General features: G+C 46.3%; 1 protein-coding gene across 1 annotated transcript in view; it reads left to right on the top strand.

Moving 5' to 3' along the window:
- Positions 1-19,821, top strand: part of CRACDL (CRACD like) — a 56,417-nt gene that overhangs the window by 8,241 nt on the left and 28,355 nt on the right. The window contains exons 2-5 of the mRNA XM_045885142.2: positions 3,132-3,300; positions 10,623-10,758; positions 11,101-11,265; positions 17,050-17,277. Coding sequence (XP_045741098.2) covers positions 3,132-3,300; positions 10,623-10,758; positions 11,101-11,265; positions 17,050-17,277 — 698 coding nt within the window. The remainder of the gene's footprint in view (positions 1-3,131; positions 3,301-10,622; positions 10,759-11,100; positions 11,266-17,049; positions 17,278-19,821) is intronic.

Here is a 19,821-nt window from a genome sequence, read left to right as displayed (position 1 = left end):
ATTTTTCCAGTTAGAAGTTAAAGATCATCAGATTAGATTTCTAAAACTTTTAAGTCCTAGATAGAAGGATTCAGAAAAGTTAGAAGTGAAAGGATAGAAAAACACACATCTTGTAAACACTAGGAAAAAGGAATTTCAGTAGGTATATCAAAAGCAGTCAAAATAAAATTTAAGGCAAAAAGCATCACTAAAGATAAAGAGTGCCCTTTCACAAAAGGTTCAATTCCCCAGCAAGATAATAATTGTACCTTTCTCTGCACCATTGTAATGTTAAAATTTGTAGAGGAAAAATTGACAATTAAATAAAAATAAATAAAATCTGCAGTCAGAGTGGATTATTTTTATTGTCAAGCACACTGGGGACATTTACAAATTTATGGTAAGCTGTAAAGCAAATCTCAACACATTTGAATGGTTTTAAATCACCCAGATACTCTCTGACCATAGTGCACTTAAGCTGGAAATCAATAACAGAAAGATACTAAGAAAATCTCCAAGTGCTTGGAAATTAAGATCTACTTATCTAAATAACCTTTAGGTCTAAGAAGGTATTATAATGGAAATTAGAAAATATTTCAACCAAACAACAATAAAAGTATATCAAAACATGTGGATGCAGCTAAAAGAGATTTAGGGGGAAATGTATTGCCTTAAATGTGTGTACTATAAAAACAAACAAAAAGCCTAAAAATTAATTAGCCAAGTATTCATCTCGAGAAGTTTAAAAAGATAGCACAGTAAATCTGAAGTAGGAGGAAGGAAAGGATAACGATTAGAACAGAAATTAATACAATGAAAAAAAGATAAATCACATTCAACAAAGAGAATTTAAAAAGCCAACTTTTAAAATTTATTTATTTATTTTTATTTTTATTTTTTTTAAGATTTTATTTATTTATTTGAGAGAGAGAATGAGAGAGAGAGAGCACATGAGACGGGGGAGGGTCAGAGGGAGAAGCAGACTCCCTGCCGAGCAGGGAGCCCGATGCGGGACTCGATCCCGGGACTCCAGGATCATGACCTGAGCCGAAGGCAGTCGCTTAACCAACTGAGCCACCCAGGCGCCCAACTTTTTTTAAAGGCAAATAAAATTAATTGATCTCTGGTAAAACTGATGAAGGGAAAATGAGGAGGCACAAATAATATCAGAGCTGAGGAAGGGGGCTTTATTACAGGGGGTGCGGATGCTAAAACAATAAGAGGATATTCTTTTTTTTTTTTTTAAAGATTTTATTTATTATTTATTTGAGAGAGAGAATGAGAGACAGCACGAGAGGGAAGAGGGTCAGAGGGAGAAGCAGACCCCCCCTGCTGAGCAGGGAGCCCGATGTGGGACTCAATCCCAGGACTCCAGGATCATGACCTGAGCCGAAGGCAGTCGCTTAACCAACTGAGCCACCCAGGTGCCCCACGAGGATATTCTTAATAACTGTATGCCAGTAAATTTGAAAATTTGGAAAAATAGGCAAATTCCTAGAAAAACATAACTTCATAAAACAGATTTGAGAAGGAAAAGATCCAAATAGTTCCTGTGACCATTAAATAAATTGAATTTAACAGCCTAGCAGGTGAACAGATCTAACAAGGACAGGCCCCAGTGGCTGGCTCGTTGGCTGGCTGGCTGACCAGTTGCAGTTCAGACAGGAGTGTTCAGCGGTTACCCTCGGGGTCTTCGTAACCACTCTTGTTCATTAACCCAGAAACAGCATCTCTGACCACAGAGGGCGGTGAGGCTGCATGTGTGTTCAGACCTTCAGGGATGCAAACTTGTGTGTCAGCTAGGCAAAGGCCAGATGGTATCCTGGCAAATGCAGAAAATTCTTAAGAGTCTTTCCAAATAATAAACTCTTATTGAGAAACCATCAGTTAGCAACATAAACATTTTGTGATTGTTAAGGTAAGGGAACTTCCACTAGAAGCTAAGAAAACTGAGTTATAGGACTGATTTCCCCTTATGCAGGGATCTGTCCCACCTAAGGTAATACAAGGACCCCAGCTAGAGTAATCTAAAGTAATTCTCCACATTAAGGCAAGATCATGTAAACTTCCCAAGGGGACATTCATATAAATATAAAGATACTGGGTTTTTTTAAAAAAGGAAGTCAGCTTGGGGCACCTGGGTGGCTCAGTCGGTTAAACGTCTGCCTTCAACTCAGGTCATGATCCCAGGGTTCTGGGATCAAGCCCCGCATCGGGCTCCCTGCTCCGCGGAGAGTCTGCTTCTCCCTTTCCCTCTATCCTTCTCCCCTGCTCGTGCTCACTCGTTCGCTCTCTCTCTCTCGTTCTGCTGTCTCTCTCAGGTAACATTTAAAAAAAAAAAAAAAAAGCCCACAAAATTGTTTACTTATAAAACTAATAAATTGTTTTAACAAATGTTCAGGATATGTTAGACAGTATCCTGATGATCTCTGCTGTTACATCCTTCTGTTGTTAGTTCTCATAAATATTCAGAAGAAAAGGAACGAAGTTCTCTGAGCTGCTCATGTGACGTCACAGGATCCTGAGCATGATAGAATTTGTGGGTGAGAATAAAAGAAGCATCAGAGAAGAGATCACAAAATGTTTCAAAGTGTCATAAATTCTCACAATCCAGGAAGCATGGCGGGGGGTGGGGGATCAGTGCTGCCACCACCATTTGACGTTTTCTTTTCCACCAAAAGTTGTTAGCTCCTCCTGGCGTCTAGCATGCCAGCGAACACCATGAGCTTGGGTCTCCTCTGATTGTCCTTGGTGCACACATTCATGAGAAATGAAGCAGTTGAGGATTATTCGGAAAAATAATTTGAGTTACACATGGCCTTTACCTCACCAGGACTTTTTGCTATCCGCTATGTATATTTTAGATATTAAAACTTGCTCTCGTTCATACAATGGACTATTACTCAGCAATTAAAAAAAGAAGCATGCAGGGGCGCCTGGGGGGCTCAGTCAGTGAAGCGTCCGAGTCTTGATTTCCACTCAGGTCATGATCACGGGGTTGTGGGATCAATTTTTTCAGATGTGCCAAAACAGTCTTCTGTGTACTTCACATACTTCTGTGTGGAAAAGGGACTTGCAGGAGCAAATAATGGATGCATGGTGCACACCTCACACATGCTTGGCAAGTGCTCACATGCGTTCTTTCTGCATAGGAAAGAAAAAGTCCAAGTTCAAGACATTTAAGAAGTTCTTCGGGAAAAAGAAGAGAAAGGAATCGCCGTCTGCCACAGGAAATAGCACTTGGAAACAGAGTCAGGGGAAGAGTGAAGTGATTGCCATCGAGTCGGGGCCAGTGGGCTATGACTCAGAAGATGAGCTCGAGTAAGTTGCCCCGCCCATCCTTCAGGCTCCTATGCCCCAGTAAGCAGGTTGGGGCACAGGAGGACCCAAATACTTTGTCTCATTGTCCTGGTAACTGGCTGGATTTCTGAGCCTCTTTCCCTCCTAGGGAATTCCACTGGAGGTTCCTCCAAAGAAGTTGTATTTTCTGTCTTTTCATACATGGGGATGGAGAAGGTTGTGGGAAAACATTATCAGGTACCTGCTACGTGCCAAGTGCTGTGTTTATTAAAAGTCTACAATCACTGTGGGGGAGGAGGTCAGAGCTACCGTCTTATAAATGAGCAAACCAAGCTTTAGAGAAATTTTGGAGAACTTGTCCATTGCCCTGCAACTAAAAGCTGCAAGGTTGGGATACAAGCCATGATTTTATTTGACTGAGCACTCTTTTGAGGACGTAGATATTATACCAGGAAAATGCATCTCTCTAAGCCTAAACTTTGAGTTTTCTAATAAGATTTTCCATTAGAAGGAGAGAGGGGTGGGGGAAGTCTTCTTGCTGTTAAATCTTGGAAAAATCATCCAAAAATCTTGTTGGCTACAACAGAACCAATAGGTATGAAAACTTGGGGAAATCTAGTGTGAAGTAATCCTTATTTCTATAACTTGTACTTCACCAAAATATAGTTACATTATGCATGCTTCAGTGATTCCAGAAGTTACGTCTGTGAATAAAAGGGGGAAAAAAACCCCAGATTTGTTGCCATGCAACAAACACAGTTTGTTTTAGTTTGGGAATAAAATTCCACAGAAGAGATAATGACCCTTGGGACTGGGGACTAGACCTCGCTGGGATGGGGTCACAAGCTCCAGCATCCCAGTGATGCTGGCCGGTCCCCTCCTTCCTCCCCAGGCTGCTCGCCTGTTTTTAGAGGAGCAGAAATTACATTGACCACTTGATGGCACCAAATGACTGAAGCGGAAAGATTCAGGTCTTTTCTTTCAGGGTTTTTGTTTTTGTTTTTCTTTCCTGGTGCTGGCAGGGAGCAGGAAGGACCCACATTATACTTCATGAAGAGCTCGGAGGACAGGTGGTGCACGCGCTTTTTGAGGCGCTGTACTCCAAATTCTGGGGGAACAAGACGTCATCGTGATAATATTGCTAATTATTCAGTGTCTTCACTGGACCAGCCCCAGGGAAATTATAACACTCACTCCCACCCACACCCTATCTCTGACCAGAACGTACAGTGGCCCTTCCGACCAGAGAACAGGATCACAGCACGGGGGGGAGCGGGGTGTGTGTGTCTGTATGTGTGTGAGAGATGACCGGTCCACTTGTGTTTCCTCTCTGTCCCTGGAGCCCATCGACACTGGGGACAGTTTCCTTTTTATCTTTATGTTCTCAGCACCTGGCAGGGGCCAGGTCCTCAATTACTGGTAAAAGTTGGCCGAAGGGGTGCCTGGTGGCTCAGCCGGTTAAGTGGCTGCCTTCGGCTCAGGTCATGATCTCGAGGTCGGGCTCCCTGCTCAGCGGAGAGTCTGCTTCTCTCCCTCCCTCTGCTCCTGCCCCTGCTGTGCTCGCTCGCTCTCTCAAATAAATAAATAAAATCTTAAAAAAAAAAATCTCTGTTGGAGCGATGCTGGGCTAGGAAACTTAAGGGTGGGGTCTGATGAGGCCCAGGAAGTGCATTGCTTTTAGAGAGTAGCACAGAGGATGAGACAAGATCTTTTCCTCCCCCAACTTTATTGGAAGAAAATTGATGTATAACATTGTGGAAGTTTAAGACATATAACATGTTGATTTAATACACATACATATTAAAAATTGATTACTACCCCCGAGCTAACACCTGCATCATGTCACCTAATTACTATTTATTTTTTAAGGTGAGAATATTTAAGATCTAGTCTCTTAATTTCCAAGTATGTAATACAAGAGTATTACCTATAAGACTGTGCCATAAACTGTGCTGTCGATCTCCTTAACTTCTTCATCTTATGACTGGACTTGGTACCGTTTCCCCCACCCTGCAGCCCCTAGTAACCACCGTCTACTCTGTTCTGGGAGTTTGACTTTCTTAGACTCTGCATATAAGTGCGATCATATAGTTTTTATCTTTCTCTTTCTTGTTTGTTTCACTTAGTGTGACACCCTTGGGGCTCATCCATGTTGTCACAAACCACAGGATATCCCCCTTTCTCATGACTTCGTAATATCCTACGTACATACACACACACACACCCACACACACACACACATTCATACTACATCTTCTGTATCCATTCATCTGTTGATAGACATTTGGATTATTTCCATATTTTGGCTATTGTGAATAATGCTGCAGTGAATATAGGAAGGCAGATACCTCTTCAAGATCCTATTTTCATTTCCTTTGGATAAACACCCAGAAGTAGAATTGCTGGATCCTATGATAGTTCTATTTTTAATTTTTCGAGGAGCCTCCATGCTGTTCTCTTCAGTGACTGCACCAACTTAACATTCCCACCAACAGTGCAGAAAAGTTTCTCTTCTCCACATTCTCCCCAACACTTATCTCTTATCACTTTGATGATAGCCATTCTAACAGGTGTGACATTTGCATTTCCCTGATTAGGAGTGATGTTGAGCATCTTTTCATGTGTCTGTTAGCCATTTGTATGTCTTCTTTGGAAAAATGTCTATTTAATTCCTCTGCATATTTTTGAATCGGATTGTTTTTTTTCTTGCTATTGATTTATATGAGTCCTTTATATATTTTGGATATTAACCCCTTATCAGATATATGATTTGCAAATATTTTCTCCCATTCTTTAGGTTTTCTTTTCATTTTGTTGATGGTTTCCTTTGCTGTGCAGAAGCTTTTAAATTTGATATAGTCTCACTTTTTATTTTTGCTTTTGATGCCTTTGCTTTCAAGAAATTATTGCCAAGACCAGTGTCAAGGTTTCTTACTACATATGTTTTCTTCTAGGAGTTTTATGGTTTTGGGTCTTATGTGCAAGTCTTTAGTCCATTTTCATTTTTTTTTTTTTTATGGTGTAAGATAGGGTTCAGTGTCATTCTTTTGCTCATGGCTATCCAGTTTTTCCAGCACCATTTATTGAAGAGACTGTCCTTTCCTCATTGTATATTTTTGGCTTCTTCATTATAAATTAACTGACCATATGAGGGACAAAATCTTAGGGGCACTTTTTAGTGCCTTTGAGAGTCTGTGTGCCTTCTAGATTCTGCAGCAACTTCTCATCCATCACGATGGGCAAAAGAGTTCCATTTGCCAAGGTACATTAATGCTGGCAAACCACATGGGACCCTGGGGGTTTAAAAGGCTGACCCCCATTTATTGTGTCTGTGTTGTTATGCTTTTTAAGTCTCTTAATCTATAATGATTTTCCTTCCCCCTCCCCACCCACCCCACTTTGTTTCATGTCATTGATCTGATGGAAAAAACAGGGTTATTGTCTCTGCCAAATATCTCACATTCTGGATTTGCTTTCTCTTGGTATGACTGAACTCATTTTTATAGTCTCTGAATCTCTTGTAAAGTGTTAGATGGATCTGGATATTTAATTAGATTTAGGTTCAGATGGTACTGGGTACTTAATCTCACATCACCTCATGAGGCACATGCCATCTGGTTGTCCCACTTCTCATGACACTAAGACTGAGCAGTGGGTTCAAGGGGTCTTTCTCAGTGTGATACCTCCACAGATCTTCGCCTAATGATTTCAACACCTGCTGATGATCATTGCCTAGATCCATTATTTTATTGCAAAATGGTGGTTTTTCTAATTGTATCACTCATTCTGCATGTGTTAGCTGGAATTCTTACATGAAGACCTTTCCTTCCTCAATTCCTTACTTTCTCTAATATGCGAGATGTCCAGGAAAGGCAGAATAATGCCTGGTTCTCCTTTTACCAATCAACCTTCAAAGTAACAATCTGGTACCCTAGCTGGTACCCTAACTTCCAATACTGACCAATGAGTTTTTCTTTTTCTTTTCTGTTTTTTTTTTTTTTTTAGTATATATCATTGTGAATGCATGGATTTTTATATATTTGATTTGCTTTAGCCCATGACAGTCTTTATTCATTTTTATGCTCATAGCGCCTCATCTTACACTATTGGGAGTCACTTCAGATTAGCTCCCGAGTTCTTTAGACATGACCCCATTTGTCTTTGAAATCTTCCTTGCTTTCTTGTACAATGGGATTTCTATCCCAGCTTTATTTTGTACATTTCCTGTCCTAGACCTACGATCAGCCACCTATTCACATGGGCCCGGTTCCTTTTATTTTTTTTTTAAAGACTTTTTATTTATTGAATGAGAGAGAGAAAGCACATGAGAGGGGAGAGGGTCAGAGGGAGAAGCAAGCTCCCCGCCGAGCAGGGAGCCCGATGCGGGACTCGATCCCGGGACTCCAGGATCATGACCTGAGCCGAAGGCAGTGGCTTAACCAACTGAGCCACCCAGGCGCCCCCCGGTTCCTTTTAGTATGAAGTGGTTTTCAGAGACCACAGTCTGGCTGCTAAGGGTGATGATTGCTAGCTGGCTGTCATTGCTTCTAGACTTCTTCAGTAGATTAGGGACTAAAAAATGCATTTTATTTTTTAAGAGAAAAATAACTCACTGATATTTCCAGTTCAAACTTAAGACAAAATTTTTGAATTCACTGTTCTCTTATGCTAGGAATCTTAATTCCTAGTGATATTAACAAAATTACTCATTTTCTTCTTCATATAATATACTTATAATCTCATTACCCTGATCTCCCACATAGAGGTTATGTTCTATAAAGATTGTTGTATACTATTTTTAAAAATCAGTACTGCTACCAATAAGACTACTGAGTGTAATTTCATATCTTTGATTGGTTTTTTTGTTCTTGGAATTTATCCTATTATGAATGTAGAGCCAGAACTCATTTTGGGGGCGCCTGGGTGGCTCAGTCAGTTAAACATCCAACTCTTTATATCAGCTCAGGTCATGATCTCGGGTTGTGAGATCAAGCCCCTTGTTGGGCTCCATGCTGGGTGTGGAGCTTGCTTAAGATTGTCTCCCTCTCCCACTCTTCCCCTCTTTCCCCCCTCTCTCTCTCTCAAAAAAAAAAAAAATCAGATGTTGGGTTAAAATCACTTGAAATCATTCTTTTCTCTGTGCAGTTATGCCAACAACACAGTATAAAATTAGGCTCGTTTGTTTCTGTTTGTTTTCTAGTTTTAGAGATTCTCTTATTTCCCTTTTTGTTTGACTTTGTCTTTTAACTATATAAAATATTTACATAGTTTCAAAGACAAAATTGTGAATGTGTAAGTAAATGCCTTGGCGCCCTGTCTCCCAATCTCATTTTGTCCTTCTCCCCAACGGAAACTATTTTTATTCATTTGTTGCTTATCCTTCTATTTTTATGTTTTAAACTGTAAGCAAACAACATACCTCTTCACATATGTTCACCTATATTCATACCCCCCTTCCGCACATAGCACTAATACGCCATAAGCATTGTTCTGCACTCTGCTTCATTTTCCACTCGGTGCAGTCTTGTGCTCCCTTACCCACATGGTCACCTGCAGAGTCTCCATTAGATGATGTTCCGTGGTTTATGCAGGTACCTACTGAGGGCCATTTGGGTTGTTGGTGGTCTTTTCCTTCTGTAAACGTAGTGAATGTCCCTGAGCATATGACCTTCTGTGTTTTTGCCAGTGTATCTTTGCAGAGGCCTTTTCATGCTGTCTCAACTCCTACTTAACACCTAGAGTGGAGGCGTTGGGGCAGTGGTTATGGTTTTCTTTTTTTTTTTTTTTTTTTTTTAAAGATTTTATTTATTTATTTGAGAGAGAGAGAGCATGAGAGGGGGAGGGGCAGAGGGAGAAGCAGACTCCCCGCCGAGCAGGGAGCCCGATGCGGGACTCGATCCCGGGACTCCAGGATCATGACCTGAGCCGAAGGCAGTCGCCCAACCAACTGAGCCACCCAGGCGCCCTGGTTATGGTTTTCAAAGGGAGTGGCCATGGGCTGCCCACTGTAGGAGGGAGAGACAGGTGTGCGTGTGATCTTTGTAACAGGAGCTGCTGTTGACAGGGTGGGCCTGCTGGGTTCTTTCACTTGGCTTCATGCCCTCCCAGAAGAGTGAGGACACATTCTTTTGGGAGCCTGTGGATTCCCCACTTGCAGACTCACTACTGTGAGCTAGGAGGAAGTTGCAAACATTATTAACCAACACAACGTGATCTGCAGTGGAGCGGACCACCGTAAGAGTTCCTAATGCCTCGCAGAGAACAGGATGCCTGGGGCAGCGTGCGGGTGGGGGAGTATAGAGCACAGATGCACAGTGCCTGTGGGAGCAGGCTTTCCTTCCTTCATCATCGGGTTTCCATCATCTCCTTCCACCTATTGTTCAGGCAGCCACTGCTGCTAGGAAAATCTGACAACTTAACTCCCACATCCTCTTAGGACATTTTGTGAATGTCCTGTGGGTTCGGTTCCTAATTGGAGTCTCGAGCTCAGGGCTGGGGCAGCGGCCGGGATGGGGATGACAGAAGGACCCACCATCTGTACTCCAGGGCCTAGGCACATAGGCTGGATTACACAGCTCATTCATAGTAGGTGATGAAAACAGGGCACGGCTTCACAGATTTGCAGTTCTCATTTCAAACCCACCCTCTGGATGCGTGTTTTGGACCACCTTGCAAGGATGCCTCCGTCAGGCAGGCCCTCAGCCTACTATGCAGACACGACCTCTAGCCCACCGAGGAACGGCATGTTTGCCCACAAGGAATGATTTCACCTTCCTCAGGCATCCACCATAGTCTTTGCACAACCCTCCCCCCCCCCCAGCCCTTCCTCTCTACAGGCCTCCTGTCTTAGACATCACACCTCCCTCAAACCCTGATTTTCCCATTAATAAAAAGAATTCACACAACCTTCAGAGCCATCAGGAAAATGCCTACCTCTACAGTGCTCCTAAGCGTTGACTGTGGTATTTGACAGGGCGGAGATAAATCGGAGTCAAAAGCCATCAAAAAATAAATGCAGCCGGGGCGCCTGGGTGGCTCAGTCGTTGAGCGTCTGCCTTCGGCTCAGGTCATGATCCCAGGGACCTGGGATCGAGCCCCACATCGGGCTCCCTGCTCGGAGGGAGGCCTGCTTCTCCCTCTCCCACTCCCCCTGCTTGTGTTCCTGCTCTCGCTATGTCTCTCTCTGTCAAATAAATAAATTTAAAAAATCTTTAAAAAAAAAATAAATGCAGCCGAAGGCGTATTGTGGCTGCGCTGTTAGGCCCCAGCCCTCTTGTTCATGCTGAGCCCCCTGCGTGAGACGTGGAGGAGCGTGGCGTTTCATGGTGCCTCTTTTATCCTAGGGAGTCGAGGGCCGCGCTGGGCAGCCGGGCCCTGTCACATGACAGTATTTTCATTCCTGAGTCGGGACAGGACCCTCCTCGGCCTGTGCGGGTGTTTTCCCAAGAAAATGTGTGTGACCGGATTAAAGCCCTGCAGGTAAACTTCTCCTGGGCAGTGACACTGGGTATATACGTCAAATACGAGCTGAGAAGTTTTCGAATTATTTCTGCTTGGTTTATTTGACATATCTTGAAGTGTAATTGCATGCAGGACACACCAAATTACTTACAACTGGATCTTGACTTGTCCTAAGTTGTAACTGCTCATTTTCAGGATGAGAGCAGGAGAGCTGGGGGCAGACAACTCTTTTCAGTTCAGTCTACTCACTGCCCCAGGCAGGGGCGTTGAAAACAGCCCGTGAATGAACCGGAGCAGGAAGATTTGTTGATAAAAAGTTGCTGATGAAAACAAGAGCAAATGTTCTTTATTATAATCTAGCTGAAAATACAGTGTAATGTGAAAATGGGGCCGCCACCGCCTCCGGGAGGCCTTCCTGCCAAGCGGGGAGATGACACTGGCATGAGTTCTGAGGACGACGGTCTGCCCAGGAGCCCCCCAGAGATGTCCCTGCTGCCTGACATCGGTCCCGGCACAACCATAAAGGCAAGTGAGGCCTGCGCCACCTCTCGGCTTGGTGCACGCCCACTTCAGGGGGGGGCGGGGGGGCGCTCTGGTGGCCCCCGTGTGTTCCTGTAGGAGTCCCACGGTCTGTGTGGCCAGGCGGTATTCCAGACCAGGTCCGTGGAGCTCACGGTCAGTCCTTGGGCTGCATTTGTTTTCGTTCTTTGAGCAGAAATGTCCATCTTGTCAGGAGATAGGGTTTTGGTAGCCTTTTTTGTAATGGCTACAGATCTGATACAATCAACCCTCTCCCTGGTTTTTCCTGTCTGAGCAGATGACCAGACTGGGCATCCCATCTGAAAGAAGGGAAACACCTTTATGTCTGTTTTCTGTTGTCATGACATTTGGCTGGAGGGAGAAGGGAGTGGTGAACATATGTGACTTAATCTGGACTCTCCGGTCTGAGTTTAGGGCCATGAGAACCTGTTGGTCTGGGGTAGAATGTGACATATGCTGCTGGTAAACAGGGCAACAGGGAAAGTTTGACCAGCAAGAGGGCCATCTGTGACCTCAGCAGGGCAGGGGAGCCGATCGTGGATAACACCCTCCCCCATTAGGAAACAGGAGGAAGCACTGAGCCTCGTGGAAGTAGCCCTGCTCCTGGTGCCGCCATTTTAAGCCAATACGCTGTACTTGTACGTAAACGATCATTTGCCCTTTAGACCAGCCCTGCTGAGGGGTGGATAGAATTGGAGTTAATACGTGTAACGCTGACACTTGAAAAACAAAGGCCAGAGTCCATGTTTTATAGCCACTCCCCTGCCCTGTGCGTTCTTGGAGCTATGGCTCCGTGCCCTAGTGGACGATTGTTCACTGAGAATCTCGGGATTCATTGTGAACCACCATCTTGCAGATTCTGAGCTGCTCTGTAATACATTCAGCAGTCACTTCAACTTGGACATCCAGAAGCCCCCCGGCAAAGGCAGGGGAAAGAATATTCACCTAACTTGGGTGCGGTTGTGGGTTCCCAGAGCATCACTGGTAAAAGCCAGAGGGAAGGCTGTGGTGGAGCTGAATGTAAGTGAGCCCCAGGGTTAGGGTTTGCCCAGAGCTGGCTAGAGAATTATTCTCTCCAGAATTCTGCTCTAAGGTGAACCTGTCCCTGCTTGTTCCATGAGCAGGGTCTAAAGACAGTGGGCTACCCACACCTGCTCTCCCAGGTTGAAGAGAAGGAGGAGAAGACAGGAGGATGATTTGGCCCATTTCCTGGATTTCAAGCTAACCCTTAAAATACCAGAGGGGAAGGCTGGCGGGCTATGGCTAACTCCAGTGTCACATGACAGACCCCTCTTGTACTCTCAGACGTGGAGCTTCAGCGTCCCCAGCCTCAGGACCAGATGGGACTTTGTTTCAGGGCCACATGCTGGGGAGATGACTCTCACGAGCCATAGTTGACTGGCTTGCCCTCACTCTATCCCACAGTTCTCTGGCTCTCTCTGCCTTTAGCTGGGGCAGTACAGGAGAACAGGTGGTTTCTAATTCCATTCATTAAGGCATGAGCCCACCTCTGAACCTGCAAAGCACCACAATGCACAGATTCCATAGTTAGCTGTATGGGAGCCACTCACACCCGGCGGGGCTGGCCTCTTCCTTCTCAGCATCCTTGGTTATGTTACTGAAAAAACAAAGTTCTGAGATTTTATTAACTAGGTAATTCTATTAATTGGGTAATAGGAAACTAAAATTGGAGCCTTTAAGACTTAAAAAATATGTGTAATCTTTATTACCATGGTTTTGAAGACACAGTGATCATATTTTATGCCCTGAAAGTTTCTTGGGCACAGTGGACTGACTGGTTGAGAGGAGGAAACAATGCACCCTTTAAAATGTCTTTAGGGCGCCTGGGTGGCTCAGTCGGTTAAGCGACTGCCTTCGGCTCAGGTCATGATCCCGGGGTCCTGGGATCAAGTCCCGCATCGGGCTCCCTGCTCTGCGGGGAGCCTGCTTCTCCCTCTCCCGCTCCCCCTGCTTGTGTTCCCTCTCTCGCTGTGTCTCTCTCTGTCCAAAAAAAAAAAAAAAAAAAAAAAAATCTTTAAAATGTCTTTATATAATACATGATATTTGATATAATGATACCTTCAATCCCAAAAGGATGGGATTGTGGGCTTTCATTTTTTTCCTATTGTGACTCCCGGAAGCAGGCCCACATGCTTGATAGAGAAACTTAATGAAGATTATTGTGATAAAAGGTTTCCAGTAACAAGTATCTCATGACGCTGCCAAGGTGATATTTCCTAATGGAATGAGTTTTTTAGGAAATGCGCGAAATTATTTTTAAAATCTCATTACCACATGAGGTGACAAAGAAACTTTATTTGGTGGTTTCTAAGGTAAAATGACATCCAACTAGCCATCTGCTAAGTGTCCTGCCATTAAGTAGGAAGCACTGGGTAGAGGGTGGCAAGCTGGGAAGTTGTCCTGGGTGATGAGGAAAGGTAACACACGGAGAGAGACAACATGGGCTCTGGCAGAAACGGACCCACTGCCGTGCAGCCAGGCAGTGGGCAGGTTCTGTCATCTGTAGAATCTGTGTCCTCGGAGGGTTTTGGAGAGGATTATGTGAAATCAGGTAGGTCAGTGCCTCCCCTTCCCTCAACAGGAAAGGCCAGCTGGGGTGCAAAGCCAGGAGGCTCCTCCTTCCCAGAAAGGCCCATGTCTGCGGCCTGTTCCCATGTGCACCGGCCTCAGCCCACTCCTGGGTGGCTGAGCCCCTCTCTTTGAAGACAAACGCTGTAAACCAGCTGTCACCCAGGGTCACCCCTGAAAAAGCCCATGAACCCCAGGCCATTTTCCCATTTGAGTCCCATTCCTCCAATGAAGGGCCAGCCACCTGCTAGACTTTTTAAATCATTCATTTCCGGAGTTATCCAGAAGCATGGATTTCAGGACCAACGGGTGACTGGGAGCAAGCAGGGCAAATGGGGATGCTTCCAGCCCACAGATAAAAACACAGGTCAGCTTTCCTGCCCCGTCCTACCTTACCTCACATAGTTGCTTCACTGACCAAAGACAGGATGCGTCATTCTCCTCAGTCATGAAGGTGTTGGTCTTTTTAGGCCCTAAGAACTCTCGGAACGACCACAAAGACGGAGAAGTGAGAGTCTGGTGCCCTAGCAGGAAGACCAGCCGTGACAGCCAGTGCACGGGTTTTGCAGGGACAGAGGTCATTGTGGTCAGAGTTTCTGAGAAGTTAAGCTCCCTGCCAGCTCGCACCACCCCCCCCGGGGGCCGGGGTGGGCCTGAGCCCAGGACTGGCTGCTCAGGCAGTGCAAATGCCAGGTGGACTGAGTGGAGGGGAGGCAGGGAAGGTTTGTCCTTTGGGTTTATAGGGAGGTGACCAAAGCCCATGTCCTCACAGACATAATCATTCTCACCTGGGAGTCACTGCATTTGCGAAAGCAGCTCATCTTGCCTGTTCTCTTAAGTCCCACGCAGTCAGAAAAACAAAACCCAAAATTTTACCCAATGTATATATACATTGTTCCTCTAGACAAAGGTGAAAATGAAGGATTCTATATGATCTTTGGAATGTACCCATTCTAGTGGTGACCCTTAGGGAGGACACCTGGGAGAGGTGTCACCTGTCCAATCTTAGGTGATGTACTGAGTCATCAGCTACAACAGTGGAAGCCAAAGCCACAGGCACAGAGGAAGCCAGAAGTCCTGTCCTGTGGTTTATTTTTTAAATAATTTTTCTTGCTTTATTCCCATAAGAACCCAAGTAGCTGAAACAAGAGAACTAAAATAGATTATGTCCACTTATAACCCCTTTCCCCTCATTGTAGTAATCGTCTTCTCCCAGTAGGCAGGAGTAAACTTAATACTTGCAGGAGAAAATATAAGGAACCTTTCTGTTAACAGGGAAAATACATTTCTCTGAGGAAGTTCCCTTGCAGGGGGAGTCCCTGCATCAGCTTGTCTCTCTAACAGTGACATCCTTCTGGTGCCCCCTAGTTAAGCAGAGGCTGCTGGAACCTGCTCTGTGTGGGGCTCCAGGGTTGTGGAAAAGAAACTGAGCAAGATGTACCCAGGCCCCTGGGAGTCTGCCCGCTGCCCATGGCTTGTTTGCTGCCTCCTTCCTGAGGAGACCATTTTCACAGGGGCTCACTAAGTCATTGTGAGGTGCCTAAAATTATGGTCTTAGGTTAAAATGTAAGCTTGACACCACCTCGCACCCCTCAGCACGGCTCCTATCAAAGAAATAGAAAATTACAAGTGTTGGCAAGGATGTGGAGAAATTAGAGCCCCTGTGCCCTGTTGGTGGGAATGCAAAATGGTGTAGCCACTGTGGCAAACAGTATGGAGGTTCCTCAAAAAATTAAAAATAGAACCACTGTATGATCCAGCAATTCCATGTCTGGGTATATACCTGAAAGAACTGAAAGCCAGTTCTTGAAGAGGTATTTGTACACATGTTCACAGCAGCATTATTCACAATAGATAAAATGTGGAAGCAACCCAAGTGTCCATGAATGGATAAACAAAATGTGGTATCTACATACGATGGAATATAGTTCAGCCTTATAAAGGGAGGAGGGTCTGATACAGGCTACAGCATGGATGAACATTATGCTAAATGAAATAAGCCAGACAAAAAAAGGCAAATACTGTATGATTCCACTTAATGTGAGGTACCTAGAGTAGTCAGATTTATAGAGATAGAAAGTAGAATGGTGGGTGCCAGGGGCTGGGGGAGAGGCAATGGGGAGTTGTTGTTTAGTGGGTGCAGAGTTTCAGTTTTACAAGAGAAAAAGTTCTGCAGAGGTTTGCTCGACAATGGGAGTGTACTTAATGCCACTGAACCGTATGGCTAAAAGCGGTTATGATGGTAAATTTTGTTGTGTTTATACATACAAAATTTGGAAGACAAAAAGCATTGGGAGAAAAATATAAATGTAAACTTGACACTAATACTGAGCACCATGCTAGAATAGAAGTAGGGGCAGGGTTGTAACCAAAGCCCAGCACCTCCCAGATTCTCTCTCTGCACCCCGCTCCCCATGTGGGTACCCCCTCCACCACTTCATGCCGATAAACGTCTTGGCGGTAGAACCCACTGAGACCTTACTCAGTGAAGGGGATGGCCAAGTTCAGTGGGCAGGCAACAGCATGTTACTGTCATCCTTCCAGGTGACTACCAAAATATCCTTCCTCCCTGGCAGCACTTTTGCCCTTGACTGTCAGTGCCTCGCTGCGGAGGTATAAGCTAGTAAAATGTTTGTAACGCCAGATTTCTCCAAGACAACACACGAAGATACAGAAACCTTCTAGAATGAACAAATGCAGCTGTAGAGATGGGCTGCTGGGTAGTGGGCTTGGCCCATCCTCTGCTCGCTCCAGCCTGTAAAATCACACCTCTGGACCACCCTCTCGGCTTCCAGAGGCAGGAGCAAGCCTGCCCTTGGAGAGACCAGGTGGGTCTGCTTCATCAGAGAAAGAAGCCCTTGTCTGAAGTGGCTGTACCTGCTTGGGAGGGTGAAGGCGGAGCTGTCTCCCCGAGGCTGCCTGGGACGCAGGCTCTCTGCATGGCCTTGGAAATGAGTGACAAGTTTGCAGGGGTTGGCCCAACATTTAAAACTCCTTTCTAAGGAGGTACCCTAGAGTCCTCCCTGTTGAGAGTCAGATTTTAAATCCGTCCCCCCATGTAAAGCCCAGAGATGGCATGGGAAGACTGAGCACGGTAAAAGAAGGGAGCTGGTATGTTGGCTGGACCCATTTCATACCGAGAAGTTAATGCTTGGTATGCTTGCTCCTTGTCCCATGAAGGTCTCTTTAGTTTCCTCATCCCGGCCACAGTCTCCGGACCAGCTCTTCTCCAGGCACACGAGCGACGCCAGCATCCCCCCCCGCACCTCGGACAGCAGCGTGGCACCCGTGGCTGATTTTGATTACCCTCCAGAATTGTCCTCCTGCCTGGACAACTCTGCAGCTAAGCACAAGCTCCTGGTTAAGCCCCGCAACCAGCGGTCCAGCAAAATGAGGCGGCTGTCTTCGGTAATTGGGCTTCTTCCTACATGCACAGGCAGGACAGGCAGGCCTGGTAGCCCCCACCCCCCCTTCCCACCCCGGCCTCTCTCCTCTCAGGGTCACGTGCCCCTTCTGAGAAACCCCCACGGTCAGTGGGACCATCTGCAGGAGCTGGAGCTGCTCCTCTTTTTCAATATACGTCAGATACGTCTCTTCCCTGCATAAACATGCCATCTGTTCATTGGTTCTGCAGCACCTCCCCCCGAAGCCGCTAGGCGCTGTGCATCCCCTGCCTTCCCACGGCACTCAGTGTAAGGTCCGCACTCCAGGCCTGGAACACCAGGTCCTGCCTGCCTCTCAGGCCTCTTATTCTCTCTCTTTCTCTCTAAACACACTTTGGCCTCCAGAACTCTCTCCGGCCTCAGGCCTGATGCCTGCTGGATCCACTGCTCGAGACACCCTTCTCCTGGCTGGCTCCTTCTCAGTCTTTGGGTCTCAGTCAGAGGTCCTCTCCCCAGAGAGGTTTACCTCACCATCCTATGGAAAACAGCCCCACCTTCCCACCAGCACGTTCCTTTCCTTCATACAGGAGTGAGCTTTGTAAATGTGTGTGCTCACTTGTTTATTGCCAGTCTTTTTGTTTTTTGCTTTTAAAGATTTTATTTATTTGTCAGAGAGAGAGAGAGAGAGCACAAGCAGGGGGCGTGGCAGGCAAGGGGAGAAGCAGGCTTCCCGCAGAGCAGGGAGCCTGATGCGGGGCTCAATCCCAGGACCCTGGGATCATGACCTGAGCCGAAGGCAGACACTTAACGACTGAGCCACCCAGGTGCTCCTATTGCCAGTCTTTCTGAGATCTCGTCCCAGCCCCTGTGTCCAGCCCCTAGAGCAACGCTAGCCACATGGCTGGCATTCAGTGCACATTTGTTGAATGGATGAATGAATGAGGGAATGAACAGTGACAGATAAGCTGACACACTAGCTCAGACTCCTGCCTTGGGCGAGGACCTACTTAGTAGTGTGGGGATTGTGCCCCTCTGAGGACAGAACCCCCCCCCCCCCCCCAATCTTTGGGCATGCTGCCTGTGTAGTGGTCAGCTCATAGTTCTGAGAGCCAAGAACTCATTCATGGAGTGCTTTGGCTGCATAGTACCAGTGGGTTAGAGGTCCACATAAGATTGTTGCCTTCTCTGCTGCCCAGTGGTGCCCACAAGGTCTCAGCGCTGGAGGAGCTGAGAGAGCAGGGTGTGGGGACAGCCCGGCCACAGAGAATGACAGTGCTGAGAACGAGATGCCCACAGACCGACATTCTCTCCTTCCTTCCCTGGAGACAAGATTGTGGGGTATTGATGAAAGGCCCAGGACAAGCTAAGGTGCTCAGCTAGGGACAGGGGGTTTTCCTTTGGGCATGTGGAAGGTGCTTTGTAAACTTCTGCCAGCAGGGGTGACTTTGGAGGGGACTAACACTGCAGAAAGAAATGAGCTGTGGTTACCCTGAGGCTAATGTGTCCTTGTGCAAGCTGGACACTGGGGTACTTGTGTAAATGCTTGCACGTCCAACACACTTACAGTTAAAAGCTTGGTGTTGTGGGACTTGGCTAGGACTGGTAACTCCAACCTGCCTGTCCTCATGATGAGGGAGCAACAGGGCAGGGACAGAACCAGCTCCCTCTGGCCTCGTCTGGCCTTTATTCCCATGGGGATGTCTTTTGCTGTGGCAAGGGTACACGTAACCAGCCCCCGCCTGGCCAGGCCTTTGTGGCAGAGGGAAGCCCGGCTCATACTGCAAGTGGAAATGCGGCATCCCCTCTCGCTGTCAGCTGGAAACGCTATACCTCTCATTCTTTCAACTTGACTTAGCTCTTGAACCCCATTTTTTTAGACTAATAGAAATTCTGATTTAGGCGTTCTGGGTCAACATTTCTTGATTTAAATTCTGTCATTTACATATCCTCCCTCCTTCTTTGCTTTCCCTTCTTGGTAGGGAGCAGGCATGGATTAAAACTCTTAAGTTTTTGACTGGGCAGAGGTGTCTGGCCAGTGGTCACCAGTGTCACTGTTGGGTCCTAAGGTGGAGGCCTCTGTCCTTCAGTGTTCACAGCACTCTTTGCCCTTTGGTCATGAGGTGCCTCCTCCCAACTGTGAAGATTTTCCTGGTACTCTGGCCCCTCTTGGGGAATCAGGGTGCTTTCGTACATTCCCGTTCTGCTCTGAGGGTGATGAGGAGCCACCACATTGGCCCCTCTTGGACCCAGGGGACTTTTACAGAGGTTCAGGGTTTCTTTTGACTTCACTGAACAGTGAGGTCCAAGTTTCCCCCACTTTTCTGATCCCCCGTAACATCTGAGGTTTCTTTCTGCCTCACCCACTTTTACCCCTGCCCCCGCTCGGGCATCTCTGAGTCTCCACTTTGGTCTCTTTCCGCCGCTGTCCACATTCTGTCCTCCGTTTGGGCAGAAGAGCTGTCCAGCACCCCCAGGCATCTTCCAGCTCTGTCGTGGGGGGCGAACCCTCTACCCCACACCATCCAGGCTCTGAATCTTTTGGAGCTCTAGAGAAAAAAAGGGGTGGGGG

Source organism: Mirounga angustirostris, unplaced genomic scaffold, assembly GCF_029215605.1.
Source record: "Mirounga angustirostris isolate CCGP_5_RB_7025 unplaced genomic scaffold, mMirAng1.0.hap1 SCAF_10, whole genome shotgun sequence".
Lineage (NCBI taxonomy): Eukaryota > Metazoa > Chordata > Mammalia > Carnivora > Phocidae > Mirounga > Mirounga angustirostris.
The sequence above is the reverse complement of the archived record's forward strand: the minus strand, read 5'-3'. Positions and strand labels throughout refer to the sequence as shown.